The 15,674-nt window shown below is 37.1% G+C and overlaps 1 protein-coding gene across 2 annotated transcripts in view; it reads left to right on the top strand.

The window, feature by feature from the left end:
- RHPN2 (rhophilin Rho GTPase binding protein 2) overlaps positions 1 to 14,009 on the top strand; it is a 29,779-nt gene extending 15,770 nt beyond the window's left edge. For both annotated transcript variants that reach the window (XM_061469158.1, XM_061469159.1), the window contains 12 exons: positions 1,071 to 1,146; positions 2,110 to 2,187; positions 2,808 to 2,932; positions 3,804 to 3,970; positions 6,208 to 6,395; positions 7,693 to 7,849; positions 8,318 to 8,437; positions 8,536 to 8,730; positions 9,306 to 9,382; positions 10,153 to 10,299; positions 11,168 to 11,323; positions 12,576 to 14,009. In XM_061469158.1, the coding sequence (XP_061325142.1) occupies positions 1,071 to 1,146; positions 2,110 to 2,187; positions 2,808 to 2,932; positions 3,804 to 3,970; positions 6,208 to 6,395; positions 7,693 to 7,849; positions 8,318 to 8,437; positions 8,536 to 8,730; positions 9,306 to 9,382; positions 10,153 to 10,299; positions 11,168 to 11,323; positions 12,576 to 12,827 (1,738 nt within the window). In that variant the 3' untranslated portion in view covers positions 12,828 to 14,009. The remainder of the gene's footprint in view (positions 1 to 1,070; positions 1,147 to 2,109; positions 2,188 to 2,807; positions 2,933 to 3,803; positions 3,971 to 6,207; positions 6,396 to 7,692; positions 7,850 to 8,317; positions 8,438 to 8,535; positions 8,731 to 9,305; positions 9,383 to 10,152; positions 10,300 to 11,167; positions 11,324 to 12,575) is intronic.
- The last annotated feature ends 1,665 nt before the right edge of the window (positions 14,010 to 15,674 follow it).

Genomic DNA, 15,674 nt, shown 5'->3' with positions numbered 1-15,674 from the left:
GCTCTGAATCATGGAAGTCCTCTTCAGGGTAACAGAGCCACTTTCTGGATCATGCCAACCAGTTTAAGGACTCTTCCTCTACTGAGGAAGCTACGTGCCTATTCCCTCCTTCCTGAGATGGAATTTCCACCAGTAAGAAAGTAATTTTGCTGATAAAATCATAAATGAGCCACACCCGTGGGATTTTGTAGTTGGTAATGGAATGCTTTAAACAATAACGGTCAGTTTTTTCAGGAAAAAGAATGTTGAATAAACCTTGTTATTGCCTGGTACTGACTCTTTAAACCAACTCAACAAACTTTTATCTGGCAGCAATTCTGATATTTATTTATTTATTTATTTAGTCATTCATTTTTTTGTTATTGGCTAATCTGCTTAATGAAGAGCAATATATGCAGCTTTTGAGACTATTATGAATCAAAGAGCACCATTTATCCCTCATTAGCTAGTGTTGTTTACTAATATGATCTAGGTTTAAATCCATGGTACAGATATATGTTCTCTTGAGGATCCAATTTTTTTTAAGTCATAGTTCTCATCCTTTGTTGCACTTTGATATTTTAGTGGTTGACTTGTTTATTGATCAACACCTGGTGTTGTTTAGAAACTGAGTAGTTCTCAGACTTCCTACTCTTAGACGTTTCACTGTTAAAGTTGGTACACTTTAGCCCTGCTTTTCCCTGTGTTTGACACCCATAGCTTCTACATATGAAAGCATTGGTAGCACGTAAAATACTAATGATAACTAATTACCATAGCTCTTACCGTAGCAGATCTAGCAGCTGTGGAGCTGTTTTCTGTCTATAGAACTTGTGCAGGTTTATAAAAGTTGAATTGCAGTAAGCCAACCTATGGGAGTCTCATCTTCTTTCCTTGAAGGAAAAATAGGTTTAAATGGCAGGGGGAGGGAAGGAAGCTTTCTTTACTCTTTCCTTGAAGGAATTGTTATAAACTATGTACCTTTTACTTGAACACCGGTCAGTATACAAACTTCCTGTCATCAAATAAAAGTAATTATCTTATTGGCAGATAAACAGAAACAAAGTATTTTTGAATCTTTTCTTTCATAGGGAGACTTTCAGCATTCCCTTGGTACCCCTGGGCCTGAAGGAAACCAAAGAAGTAGACTTTACACTCCCCCTCAAGGTAAATTTCAGACACATTTGGGAATGAAGAGTCAACAGAAATAACTTCTGATTTGTTTGAAGAAGCAGAAGTAATTTATGTACAAATTATTTTTGTTTTATTGGCCCTAGACCTGAGATCACAATGTGTTTAAAAAAATTAACCGCCAATTATTTGGGTCATTGCTCATACCTGACTAGGGCAAGGACTCAGAAGATATTATAAGAAATCCTACTCTGGAGACAGTTAAATCAAAGGGAACAAAAATTCTTTCTACAGTTTTTGGTTCCAATGAGATAATTGATAAGTACTTGGTGCAACAGGAAGTAGTAATGAAGATTTGACTTGAGCTAACCAAGCTAGCTCATTTGAGAAGTGGTGGTGCACCACTAATGCTCCTTGCTTGTTGGCTAATATACTTTGCTGGCTATTTAAGCCATCTTTGTATTTTTTTTGGACCACTGCATATTGTGCAATGTAGATTTTTCTCATGGTAAACTATCTTATCATTATAGCATTTGTTTCTGCTTTTACTTTTGTGGGTTAATCTCCGTGGTCAGATTATGGTACCACTTTATGCCATTGCATCTTTGGTAATATAAGTGGAATTGCCCTAATACAGCTGACAAGAATTTGTCAGTCTCTTTCACTTAACAAGATTTTATGGTCACTTGATTCTCTTGTTATTTTAGCTAACAGGGCTCACTTATCTTTTTCAAAACTACTAAGTGGTAGTGTTTTAAAACCCAATGAAGTTGATGTGACAGGTGTTTGGCTGCTTTACTGAAATTTCTCATCTTGGATATAAAATCAAATTATTTCTACTATTGTCTTTTTGTAGTCTCATTGCTATATGTTATTGTACTGTTGACTAGAAGGAAGTAGAAACCATGGAAATCACAACTGAATCAATTTTGTACCTTTTGCAATTGCAGGAAAAAGTAGTTTAATTGATTATTGGATATTCCCCCTTTTTTTCTTAAGGACTTTATTCTGGAACATTATAGTGAAGACAGTTCTGAGTATGAAGACGAAATAGCAGATCTCATGGATTTGAGACAAGTAAGTTCAAGTTTGTCATATCATGAAGTCTTTTAATCTGCAGTTGAAAATACTAGCATTTATATGGAATCAGAATACGTCTCTATTACTTTTAACTCATCATATTTGTATTGACTTAGTTTCTGAGATATGGAACATGAATCTCTGTTGTCCAGGAGCTTTGCAATCTGAGTAGAGAACAAGTGAAGAAAAGGGTAAAGTTATGCAAAGTGATTGAGCTGTTGACACAACTTTATAAATCTAAGATTTGTCTTGCCTACTTTTTTACTTTAAATAATTTTAGCAGGAAGAATGTTGACGGGAATTCATCTGGCAAAAACTGTAGTAGAATGGTGTTGTTTCCTGTATTATACTAGAAACTTTCTTTGTAGCTTTCATAAAATACCTACAATTTTATTTAATTAACAGATCCTCTTAGCTTCCTTAACAGTTACATGCTACTTTTGTGCAACTGAAAAACTCTTTATTTGGAATGCATCCATATGGCCTTAAGCTTACTGTTCTCAGATTCCAAACATTTTTATGTTATGCGGAAGTCCACAGAGTCTTATCCTGGGTGTTTCTGTACTCATCCTGTAACTCAACAGAAAACGCTTCATTTAAATCTCTTGTAATTCAAGGCCTGCCGCACTCCTAGCCGAGATGAAGCTGGCATTGAGATGCTGATAAGTTATTTCCTTCAACTTGGTTACGTAGAGAACAGATTTTTCCCACCCACCAGGCACATGGGAGTTTTATTTACATGGTAAGTGTAGTTCATGTTTGTCTTGTCTCTTCTTTTTCAAAACACAGTTAATCAGTAACTGTCTTCTGTTTAATTTGAATCAAGGCAGTGTGTTTCCCCCACTACGCCCTGCAGTGTGTGTTTTTTCTTTTAGCGTTAAGAATAAACTTGAATACAGTACACCTTTATCCCACTTAGAGTGAAGCCGTTGTCTATGGCAAATGACTTGGGCTACAGGTTAGCACAAGAGAAAAAGAGAGAAAATAATCTTCATTTTTGATCAATAGTAGATGTTTCCTGAACTCTGAACCTTGTTGCATGATGCAGATGGGGAATGGGTCAGACTTTAATTCCTGTCCTGCAAATGAGGAGGAGCGGCTTAATTTGTTATAGCAGTTTGTACTACATCTGTGAGCAAAGTTTGAGTCTGAATTCAGCGTTTTTATGATGAAAAAAAAATCATTTTATGATGCAGCCAAGAGGAACCATTACATTTTTAGTCAGAACTGCAAATAGGAATTTTAGAACTATAGAATATCTGCCTATGCCAATAGTTGATCTTTGGCAACATCTAAGTACGAGAACATAGCAGCATACACAGCAGCTTCCCCAGTATACTTTCAGCCTCTGTGATGTCTTATAGACACTTTTGAGTTGGATATAATATGCTTATGGAGGCACTGCTGTAAAACTTGCTGAAAACTAAGCCTCCAATAAAGCTGGTCTCTGACTTGCAGCATCTAGATTGTCCTACGCTATGGTATTTCTGTTCACCTTTTCCACACAAGCAAAAAATAATTAAGAATTCCACTGCTTTTTTTTGAAAAACTGCATGAAAATATCTTTTGATGGACTCTGCTAATCTTAACACTTGTAATATTTGTTTCCCAAGGTACGATTCCTTCACAGGTGTCCCAGTGTGTCAGCCAAACCTGTTACTTGAAAAAGCTAGCATTTTGTTCAACATTGGAGCCCTCTATACCCAGATTGGAACAAGATGCAATCGTCAAACCCAGGCTGGACTTGAAAACGCTGTGGATGCTTTTCAGAGAGCTGCAGGTACAAAGTTTAAAATATCGGGAAGGTCTTTACACTGATGTTCCTCATCTGACTTTAGTACACAAAAAAAGAACAGGGAAATTCAAGCCTCATTAACAGCTGAGATGAAGAATTAAATAAAAGCCTGGAACTGTAGTCTGAGCATGCAGATTAATCATTAACCACAGTATTATTTATGAACTGCAGTTCAGAGGTCCAAGTTATAACCCCAACAGTAACTGCTTCATTGTTCATTTTTTGTTTCACCAACGTAATTGCTTTTGCCTCAGTGATACTACATAGGTGTAAAATCTGTATAAGAAACAATGTTAAAGGGTTGATAAAGGGTTTTAAACGTAGTTTTCCACATGGTCTTTTCAAAATTAATCTTACTGTGTTCTCTGGTGTGAAATTTGCAGTTCATTGGAAACTATGTATTTTCCAAAGGTTCCAAAGTCAAACAGGTTCAAAATAATCATCTGTCCCAAGCAAGGAAAAATACAAATCCTAGAAAGGGAATCATGTCTCTTGAACTAACATACTACAGAGGCTTTTGTTTTGTTTTTTTCCCAAATAGATTTTTTTTTTTGTAAATGTCATCTGTGCTACATGTAATACTTGAAAACATGCCCTATGTAATTAACACGTACTGTAAGACTTATTTCTTCACTAACAATCTGTGGCTACTGGTTTGCACTGTATATAACTTTGTCAGATATGAACTGTGGACCAGAGAGCTGAAGTCTCCTGAAACCCCTCTTATGAATACACAGCTATCAAAAAAAATGATAGTATATCTTCATGCATTATTAATCAGTTTTTCAACCTTTGTATTTCATCTAAAACAAATTTCAGTCAGTACTTCAGAAATGTCTCCATTTTGCAAATAATTAAGAGAAAAAAAACCAAACCCACAGCTTTTCACTTGGACATATTTGCAGAACAGAATTAATTCCAAATTGAAATGCATTTTTTGCTGCCACATAACCTTTGCAGGGCCCCAAAGCTATGTGCTAAGAAGGCATTTCATTGTACCTGTGCATGGCTCCGTAACACTCTTCATTATGTTGGTAGAGACATCATACAGAGCATGTATTAACCATTTCTCTGTGTTAAATGGAAAATGTTGCACAGTTTTTCCTCGGCAAAGTTCTCAGTGTGTATATGTTTATTGCATAAGCAGAAATACGTTAAAAACAACAACAAAAAATATTTCCTCACTTGTATTTTCGGCCCCTTTCAGTAGGGCATTCCTTCAGTATGTGGGATGTGCTTGGCAAGTCTGGAGTTGGGGATTCTGGTGCAAAAAGGCAGACATTGCTGAATTTAAAACTGTATAAGGGCATAATCATAAGATATAAGATACAAGTGCAACAAAATGAAAAATCTCAGAAAGTGGCAGTAGGAAAATACAGCACAATGTGACCAGAACTGAATGTAGCAGCAAGAAGTAAGAATACGGATGCTGGAACACTTAAAAAGCAGAGGTCTTATTGTTACACTTTTGTAGTATTATCAGCAATTAGAAGGCTAGTGGAACTCACTAAACCAGTTGGATGACATGCATACTGAAGGTCACACTTCCACCCATGAAACTGCTACTTAATATTTGCACTGCAAGTTAGTGTTTGCTTTTTAATTTGAGAAATGATAGAAATGATTCATGTGTTGGTGGAGCCAAATGTCTACAGCAGAATCTGATTTTACCCTGTTAAATATACTATTCTAGTTTACTTACAGGGATGGAACTGAGCTTTCACTAGGACACAAAATATACTTAGCAGCAGCTGAAAAGGAGATTTGAAATTAATGAAGTTTATATGTTTGTGTGTTTTCCTTCCATCCAAGGGTTCTACTGTCACCTCCTTGTAACTGTTTTAGATTTCTTTTTTCCTATTGTCCTATGTATAAACCCTAGCCTACCACTAATGCATACAAGTCATAGGCAGTTCAGCACAGCTTTTATTTCAGTTCACAAGAACTGATAGAAGCAAACCCAAGGGTATTGACCTTAAAACTTGCAGCTTCTGTTGCTCATCTGAACTGTAGTTTTGAGAACTGTGCCTGGAGATGTTTTATGGGAATGCAAAGCAAAATCTGTAACTCAGTCTAGTTCCATGTGTACTAAGAATCTGTTCAGATTGCTGTAGGGCAATACTAGAAAATATGCTTTCAATCCTAATTATTATGGTACATGCTAGAATCGAATTCATAAGTTTCCTCTTTGTAATGCTGAAACCCCCATTTTGTAATTTCAGGAGTTCTGAGCTACTTGAAGGAGACCTTTACTCACACCCCAAGCTATGATATGAGCCCAGCTATGTTGAACGTATTAGTAAAAATGATGCTTGCACAAGCTCAAGAGTGTGTTTTTGAGCAAATTGGTCTCCCTGGAATACGCAACGAGTTTTTCACACTAGTGAAAATGACACAGGAAGTTGCCAAGGTAAAGGCTAAAATTTGAGTCTCATATTTTAAAATGAGCGTTTACAGTGCTGTGGTAATAGCTACAGCCTCTAGTAATATAAGCAGAATTTCTTAAATATAAACATTAACAACCATTGGAAAAACACGAGTGTAACAATGGACAAGCTAAAATGAGAATCACGACCTTTCAGATGATTAAAATGCAGATAGCTGCAAATTAAATATAATTAATTTAGAACTGTTATGGTTTTTAAAAGCCATAATTCATGAAGTTTAACAGAAACATGCTGAAATAGTTGGGCAGCGAACTTTCTGAATGTTTTTTACAAGCTATTTATCATATTGCTCTTTCAAACAGTGCAGATCTTGTCCACAGAACAACATACAAAGCGACAGTGTTGTTTCTGTAGTTCTCTGTTAAGTAGTGAACACAACCTGTTGTCTTTCCCAGCAGCTGGAGGTTATGCAAACCTAAAAAGTACAAGCCCAAAAGAGTAATGAATTTGTAACTGGGGGAAAGACCCCGATAAGCTGAGTCAGGTTGGTAGCTGCAGGACTTGCCTGAAAACTGGGGAGGCAAGCTGTACACAGTATATGTTGACATGAGGTTGTTGACATCAAAAACTGGGTATGCCAACAAGACATGAATATGCTCTCTGAGCCACTTCAGAGAAGGAGATGTATAATTGGTTCCATACCAGATAAATGGGTAAAGCTTTCCCTATCAACCCTGTAAAGCTACCCTCACTTATCTGTAGGGCTGATTAGCTGCAGGGGAAAGACTTTTTGATTCTGTCAGTTGGAGCTGTTTGATCCATTAAAGCAGCATTCACTGCTTGCAAAGCTATTTTCTTTCCCCTCCATAAAAGATAGTAGCCCCGTTTTAACTAGACCACACAAACTTTAGGCTAGATCGGGCTCCACAGTTTCAGAAGCGAAGTACAAACCTATTGTGTAAGTAATGTGTTTCATCCTCTTTCTCAGCTGAATTGAGCCAATGAGATGCATTTGTAAATTAAAACCCATGTATTTTATCATGTTTTTGCTGAACTCTGAAGTCACATAGATTGACTTAGTCCATCTGTTCTTCTACAAAATTGATTTGCTTTCTTTCCTTGTAAGGGAAAAATCAGAGATGGAATTTCAATTTTCTCAAAACTTATTTCTGATATTTTGTAACAATCTTCTTTTTGTTTGTTTTCCCTACCTTTGGTGTGATGCACATGAAATTATCACGAGGTTGCATATACTGTCCCTTAGTTGAGCTCCTAATAATTACTGTTATTCTCACACTTCAATGCTGTGCTTTATTTTAGGTGGGAGAGGTTTACATGCTGGTTAACACTGCAATGAATCAGGAGCCAGTGAAAGAAAATATCCCCTATTCCTGGTCTAAGCTGGCACAGATAAAGTCAGACCACTACAAAGCTCTGGCACATTACTTCATTGCCACCATTCTGTGTGACCATGAATGTAAGAATAATACATTTTCTATATATTAATATAAATAACAGTAATAAACACAAACACTTATAATTTGGTCTGAGTAAGACTAGGAGCCAGGAACTTTTGGATTTCAATATATGTTAATTTGTAGCCATTTTCCCATTCAGGTATGAGGTCTTTCTTTTTTTGTTCTGTACAGAATAATGTGAAAGTTAATTTATGTAACTTTTGCAAAATAGCATAAATTATAATCATTATATGCTACCAAATTGTTCAATTTTTATTGATGTACTCTGGCATATAAGTATTGCTTGCATATTGCAGATGATAAAAATGATGAAAGTCCTAAAACCTGTAAATTCCTATCAGTATCTATGTGTAACAATATTTGACTGCATTTGGAGAGAAGGTAGTAGTAAGTACACAACGATACACCTAAAGGAACAGAGCACCAGGAGATGTGTGACGGCTGACGTTCTGTTTCAATTATTATAGTGCAGCCTGGTGATGACGAAGATCAGCAGGAGAAAGCCTTGTCCGAGATGTATGACTACATGCCTGATGGACTGTTGGTTCTCACCGTTTTAAAGGACAAAGTTCAGAGAAAACAACTGGGTAACTGCCAGTTTCACACAGCTACTGGATACAGTTTGAAAATTACCTTCTAATTATTGCCTGTGGATGACAACCAACAGTTTCTAATGCTTTTTCAGGGAAAGCACACTTGCGCAAAGCCATCATTTACCACGAAGAAGCTCTGAGAGTCTGCGGTCTGTGCAAAAAGCTTCGAAACATTGATGTTCTTCAGGAGGTTCTGACAGCTGCACACAAGCGCTCACTTCTCAAATATGCTCAGCAAGAGACAGAAGATGACTTTCTCAGTCTAATCCAGGCTCCAGATATCCTCCGTAAGTGTACACAGCTAGAACTAAAGGGTATCTAGCCATACATGTATATGCTTTCATGGGGCCATACCTTTATTTCATATATATATGTATGTATATGGAATAAGCATCTTGTGAGCTAGAAAAAAATGAGGAAACTAAAATCATGTGATGGGAGAAATTACCGTTTCCTGAAGCACAACTCCTATATTGGCCTAAAGTGTTAACTCAGTTTGACTGCTATTGGTTCTTCCTACCTTAGTCCAGTTCATCCAACTCTTGGAAGCATAGGGAAAGAATGAGCATTGGTTTTTAATTTCCTTTCCTGAGAAATATTGAAGATGGACACAGCATCTTCATAGCAAATAGTTTTGTCTGGGTGGATTGTGTTAAGTTTTCTGTATTGATAGTATGAGCTCTGAAGATATTTGTAAAGTAATTCAGATATGTCTTACAAATTTTCACAAAAATATATTTTTTCTACAGGCCAGTAAGAATTTAGGAGAAATTTTTATCTAGCTTGGAATGCAAGAAAAAAAAAATTATGTCTTCTAACTAATAATTGAGAGAAAATTAATTTGGCTTTCTTTTTGTTTCAGCTAAAACAGAGCATAAAATAGAAACAATTGCTCCCCAGTTATCGAAGGTCAAAGTTAAAGACTTCTTTCACAGGCTGGTATGTAACATGCTAATGCTGACCAACCTCTGTCATTTTGTTAGCAAGTACAAGTTCATTCCAGTATGAGGGGAGAGACACAAGTATTTTAGTCTCAAAAATGATCCTGTAGTAACTGTGTTTTTCCTCAGACATTATTGGAAAGATCATACCTCGCTTCAGACGTAAGAGAGAGCGTGAGACTAGCAAAGTGCTGTTTGTATGAGGCTTCACACAGTATTCATTCTTGATAACCTTCATAAAAGTCTCATGAAGCTTCAGTGGATAATTGTGTACAATTTATAGGCAGGGACAAACATGTTGCACTTGGAGATGAGCATGCCGAGTGTGAAATGTTGCATGCTACAAAGCCAGTCTTTCGGGTGGCTCTGTGTATCAGCAGGCAAAGGGAATTGGGAGTTGTGGTTAGGATCAGAATTTGCAATGTTTCATGAATCAGTTATCCTCCTCCAAAACTGAGTAAAACAGGACCTTAGAGCCTGCTGCAGCAGAAGATTCTGAACACCTTATCAATCATCCCAGAACAACTTGGCAGTTGCTGTCATCCAACTCTGAATTATCGCCTGAACTGTCACGAAGTAGGGCAGAGAACTTCAGGGACACCTTAAAATTCTGGGATAAATCTCACTGCTCCATTTCAACTGAAGTAGTTGAAAGTTAACCTGAGTAAAATCTACAGAAGATGAGTTTAAAGCATTGTAACTTAAAATTAGAAATGCTTACTTATGAATGACAATAAACCATAACGTGCCTGCTGCTGTTACCTCCAGGGCCCGCTGACAGTGTTCTCAGCCAAGCAGAGATGGACAGCTCCACGTACCATTCATATCCACCATGAAGCAGGAGGGCTAGGATTCAGTCTTAAAGGAGGTTCACCAGCACAAATCTGTTGTCTTGATCCAGCGTGTTCTGCAGCGGTAACTACATTAGTGCAATATTAATGATGTCTCCAGAATCTAGCATCACAATCTTTTAAATGTAACTTTAACTTGTTCATACTGGTGTATGGAGCTTTTATTGAGTTCTACCATACATCAGTGTAGTCAATTCATATAATCTGAGCACATTTTCAGTGCTGTGTACACCTTATGGTATCTGAATCCCTGGCATCACCTTAAACTAGAGTCAATTTATTCCTCTGTTCTCACCTGATAGATAAAAAGTTACAAATAATAAAAGCAAATGTTATTGCCTATGTAATTCAGGAAGTTAAAAGGGCCTTAGGAAATGGCAACAACAGTAAGGATGAGACTTGGGAAGGCAACACAAGGTAGCATGTGCCCAAGGAAAAAGAGAGGAAAGACATATTATTGGATTCTAATATGTTGCTCTTCTCTGGGGGAGAAACAAAGGGCTAAAGCACTATGCAGTAACGAGCACAGCTCTGCTATAGGAAAGGCTGCAGCAACCACAAAAGTACAAATAAAAATACTGAAGAAAGAGAAATAAAAACTGAAGAAAATATCTCATGGGGGATGATAGGGTAGCTAAAAACATGTTTTGTTTACTTAAGGAGAAAGGTGAAAAGGACATAAAAAGAGCCAACATTTGAGTATGTCAGAATCACATTTATCAGTGGTAACTCACATAGGTAATCTATGTACTCAAAAAAGCTCTGTGTTTTCATGTTATATGTACACTTCTGTCCCACATGTCTGGCTAGACAATGGTTTTATAGCATCTAAGAGGAAAATGCCTTTAGGGTAGATAGCATTTGATGACAAAAATATTTTACCCTTCTTTGTAATTCCAGATAATAACCTGTGCATATTTTTTTTTTGACAGTTAATGGGCCTAAAAGAAGGCGACTACATAGTTTCAGTTGGTGGCGTGGATTGCAAGTGGCTCGGAGTGAATGAGGTGCTGGAAAAATTCAGAAGTGTGGGAGAGCAGCCCATCAAGTTTGAGGTTATCAGCTGCCAGGATACAACGGCATCTCTGGTATGTAATGAGGCAAAAGTGTTTTGCAGATTGGATGTGTGAGAGTGTTTTTCACTTTCCTGGCTTCAGTCCCTGCTTAATGCTTACTTTCATGTAGCCAGATATCCCACTCCATCAGTGAACATATAAAGCATTCATGCATGTGTTCAGTTTTAAACAGCCTGTTTAAATCATTCTGACTTGGCGAGCTGAAGTTGAGATGGGTGCACAAGAATGGCTGAGTGGTGGGTTTCTATGTAGTGGAGCTACTTAAATGAATTGCATTATAAATTTCAGGGCATAGTTTATTTTCCTCTGACTTGGCATAGAGGATGAAAATATTGCTGTGTTCAGCACTGGAAAAGCCACAGTGCAATAATAATGGCATGAAATAGAACATCCAAGACCACATGCTTGTTTTCTGTGCACTGGTAACATAAATTATCATGACTTCTGTGTTACATCATGAATTAGTATATGTATTTTTTATTTTGGTGGACTTTAACTGTCTACTCAGTTACTAAGCTGCTGTAGAAGCTTTAGACTAAGGAAAAATGATCACAAGATTAAAAAATGTTAAGCTCTAAGTAACTTGTTTGTAGCGTGAGAGAACCTGTAGTTCAGCTAAATCCACTGTTTCTAACATTCCCTGGCAAGCTTAGGCACTGAAGTAGCATTGCCTTAGTAGAAGTGATCACGGTACTTTTACTGCTGTTAGGTTTTCTTGGTTTAAGAAGTTGATTTTTTCTTATTGAAAATAAGGAATTGTAGCCCTGCCCTTCTAAGCTGCTACTGGAAATAAGAGACTACAATATAATCAAATTGCTTCATGGCAGAGCTCAGATAGGACAGAGTAGGCTGTGCCTTTCAGGTATCCCTAAAGGATTCCCTATGTGCTGTTGTTGTCATAGTTGCAGTCAACATGGAACCTGTCCAAAAACAGCAAAAAAAGACTTCCCTTCAAAGATTTGTGCAAGAACTACATACCTAAGCTTTGTAGGGAGGTTTTATATTATACGGTTGTGCTAGAAGCCAGCAAATGCTAACTATAACTCAAGTCTGTTACACTGTGTGTAGTATACCCTTCAGTCTATATGGGCAAAATACCACAACAGCAGCACTCTGAAGGGCCTTGTGCTCTGTTAGTATGTCATTAGCACAGAAAGCTTGCTGTGCTTTGCCTTGGAAAACTGTTTGCACAGTAAGCTTTTGTTATCTTCAAAATTTTGACCCATTTTGGCTGACTGTTGTAATTCTTCTTTCTTTCCTACAGCATAGTAAGAGTGCAACTTACTCAGTGGGAATGCAGAAGACATACTCCCTAATCTGTTTAGCCATGGAAGAGGATAAGATTGATCAGACGAAGAAAGCCCCGCTGAAACTGCCTTTTCTAAGTTGGGGAACTAAAAATAGACAGAAAGCTGCAAGCACCCTCTGCCTGCCTTCAGCTGTGGCTGGAAGCTCTCAGGTTAAGAAGCAGCTTTCTCCCTTCACAATTCTGAATACAGAAAGCTCATTGTATTGAATCTTTCAGAAGGATCTTTTAACATGATGTGTTTCTTTTGAATGTATATAAAAATGTTGATCAATTTTATTTCTATATATACACATACATAAATTCAGACAAATGCCACTGACAATTTACTGTGCATTGAGCCATTATGAAGGTCAGGGGCTGGCAAAAACTGTAAAACTTACGTACTGAAGGTTAGAATGAAGTGGTTTGGGAGATATGCAATAACAAGATGTAGAAGATGAAATTGCTTAGGTGAGGACTGGATTCCTTTGGAATTTCAAAATACAGTATCATGACTTTTTTTTTTTTTATAACTGATAGAAGTTACTTATTAGAAACTGATGCTGCATGCAAAACAAACATTAAGGATGATTTTTCTGTAAAAGTTTAGAGTTAATCACTTAACACTACTCTAAGAATTATCTTAACAAACCACAGGCAAGAGACAATGTTATTCAGAGAAACCAGCCTTGTGCCAAGAGGCAGTGTCATGTAATTATGGGTTTTACAGAGAGACGCTTGCTGTGAGTACTAGGTGTACTGAACAGTTAATTTGATTCTGGAAGAGAATCATAAGTCTTAGAAGTCAGAAGATCTTTTGAACTATAAAAGGCTTCTACTCTGCTCTTGTTCTGATCCAGGTTACATTTTAAATGCCTGATTGTTAAAAACAGGTTTTATTCCAAACTTGAAATGATGAAACTAACTTACTGTAAGACTTGGATCTTGCTAGTCTTGATAAAATTGATAGCTGTGGAACAAATCTTAAAGTTGACATATTCTAGTATGTTGATCAACAGTACATAAACTGTGGGGATAAAAAGAGTGCTTGAGTCTGAGTGGCAGAATATTTATTTACTATCACACCAAGTAAAAAACCAAATGGATATGAGTAAGCTTGGGCTGTATATATTAAGGAGGGAGACAAAAAATAACTGTGTGAGCATTTCTCTGAGATTCTTTTGTTTGCTGAAATTGCTAATAATTGAAGATTGCTAACACTGTAGTGTTAGTTAGCATTGCCATCTACAGAGTAGATATATGCTGTTTGATACTCAAAACTTAAAATAAAGGGCAAGTTTTTATCTGAGTGTAGACTTGAAAGTCGTCATTCATTTTTAGTTTCTTATGTAATAGGTGTAAATATGTTGATGAGATTTATTTAAGAATAATAAAAATCAGTTTATGCCACTTTGTAGTAGCTCTTCGATTCTGCTGCAGCTTCCATAATATCACATAATTTGTAGGCTTTCACTCTCTGGTGCTGCTGTACCTCTTGCATGTTTCTATAATATTGCTTAGAAAAACCTAAGAAACTGTTTGTCTTCAGTTTGTATTGTATAATACAGGGACTTATCTAAAACTTGCTTCCTTAGGGAATGTTAACGTATTTCTAGTATCCCTTTAAAGTGTACATAAAAAAATGTTGTATATTACTTGACTCACCTATCCTTAGTAGTTAATTCTTTGCATGTACTTGTAGTAGCACTTCTTTACACACACAAGCAGCAGCAATTGTACTGATATGTAAGATCCTGCCATACAATATTGCATACAGATTTACATTGTATGTATGGATAAAAATTACTATCAAGCTGCCAAAGATTTTGTTAAAGTCACATGAGTTCTAGCTCTTTGTTTTCTTAGCCCACCATGATAGTCTTCCTGCTGCTATCTTTCCTCTTAGCTGCATGATTAACTGCCTTTCCATTCCCATCACCACACTTGCTAGTCCTTGTGGAAAAGTTGGGGGTTGTCTTTTATTTAAGTGCATCCCCAACCCCCTCCAAAAGCCCAAGTAAAAATTTGGACTTCTTAAATAAATACTTGGTATTTTCTGTCAGCTACGTAAAGACTCACACCAAGTGGTAGCCAACAGCTAACTTAAGGCAAATACTAATTTCATAGCAAGTTACCTTCTTGCTCAGCTCACAAGAATATTTGTTTCTATCCACAAAGATGTACAAGGCTACTATAAAGTTAAAATGAAGGTTTGCAGTTACTTATTAGCTCAGTTTATAAGTCCATTAATAGTAATTATTATAAAGTATTATCTTGTTCTGGAAAGTTCTGGTGGTTATTATTCTGTAAGTTGAATATTTATGCCCAAATTATAAGTAAGTGTACTTTCATCCCAACTATAGAATCAATATAAATAACAGCTGTCCTGTGTTCCGCTGTAGCAGTTGTTTTTCTCCTTCCTAGTAGCTGGTACAGTGCTGTTTTTTGGCTTTAGTCTGGGAACAGTGCTGATGACACATCAGTGATTTAGTTGTTGCCATGTAACGCTTACTCTGAAAAGTCCTTGATCAGTGTCAGGCTCTGCCAGGGAGGAGGGACACAAGAAGCCGGGAGGAAGCAGAGACAGGGCACCTGACCCAAACTAGCCAAAGGGGTATTCCATACCACAGCACATCATGCCCAGTACAGAAACCAGGGGGAGTCACACAGAAGGCCCAGAACATTGCTCGGGTCAGGCTGGGTATGGGTTGGCAGGTGGTGAGCGGTTGTATTGTGCATCACTTGTGTTCATTGTTTTTTTTTCTCGTTTCTGCTTTTAGTTTTATATTCTCTTCCATTGTTATTTCCCTTATCATTATCATTGTTGGAAGCAGTAGTGGTTTTGTGTTATACCTTAGTTACTGGACTGTTCTTAACTCATAGGGTTTACATTATTTCGATTCTCCTCCCCATTCCACCCAGAAGGCAGAAGAGGGGAGTGAGTGAACAGCTGGGCGGTGCTAAATTACCAAGTGGGCTTAAACTATAACACAGGTTTATCTGCAAACCAGCGGGTGAGATTGGGTCACAAAGGTGCCAAGGTTCTATTATTCACTTATCTTTAGTTTCAAAAGG

This window comes from Pezoporus flaviventris, unplaced genomic scaffold (genome assembly GCF_033815535.1).
Source record: "Pezoporus flaviventris isolate CSIRO_AGI_PZ_B2104156 unplaced genomic scaffold, CSIRO_AGI_Pfla_v1 ptg000054l, whole genome shotgun sequence".
Classification (NCBI taxonomy): Eukaryota; Metazoa; Chordata; class Aves; order Psittaciformes; family Psittacidae; genus Pezoporus; species Pezoporus flaviventris.
The sequence above is the reverse complement of the archived record's forward strand: the minus strand, read 5'-3'. Positions and strand labels throughout refer to the sequence as shown.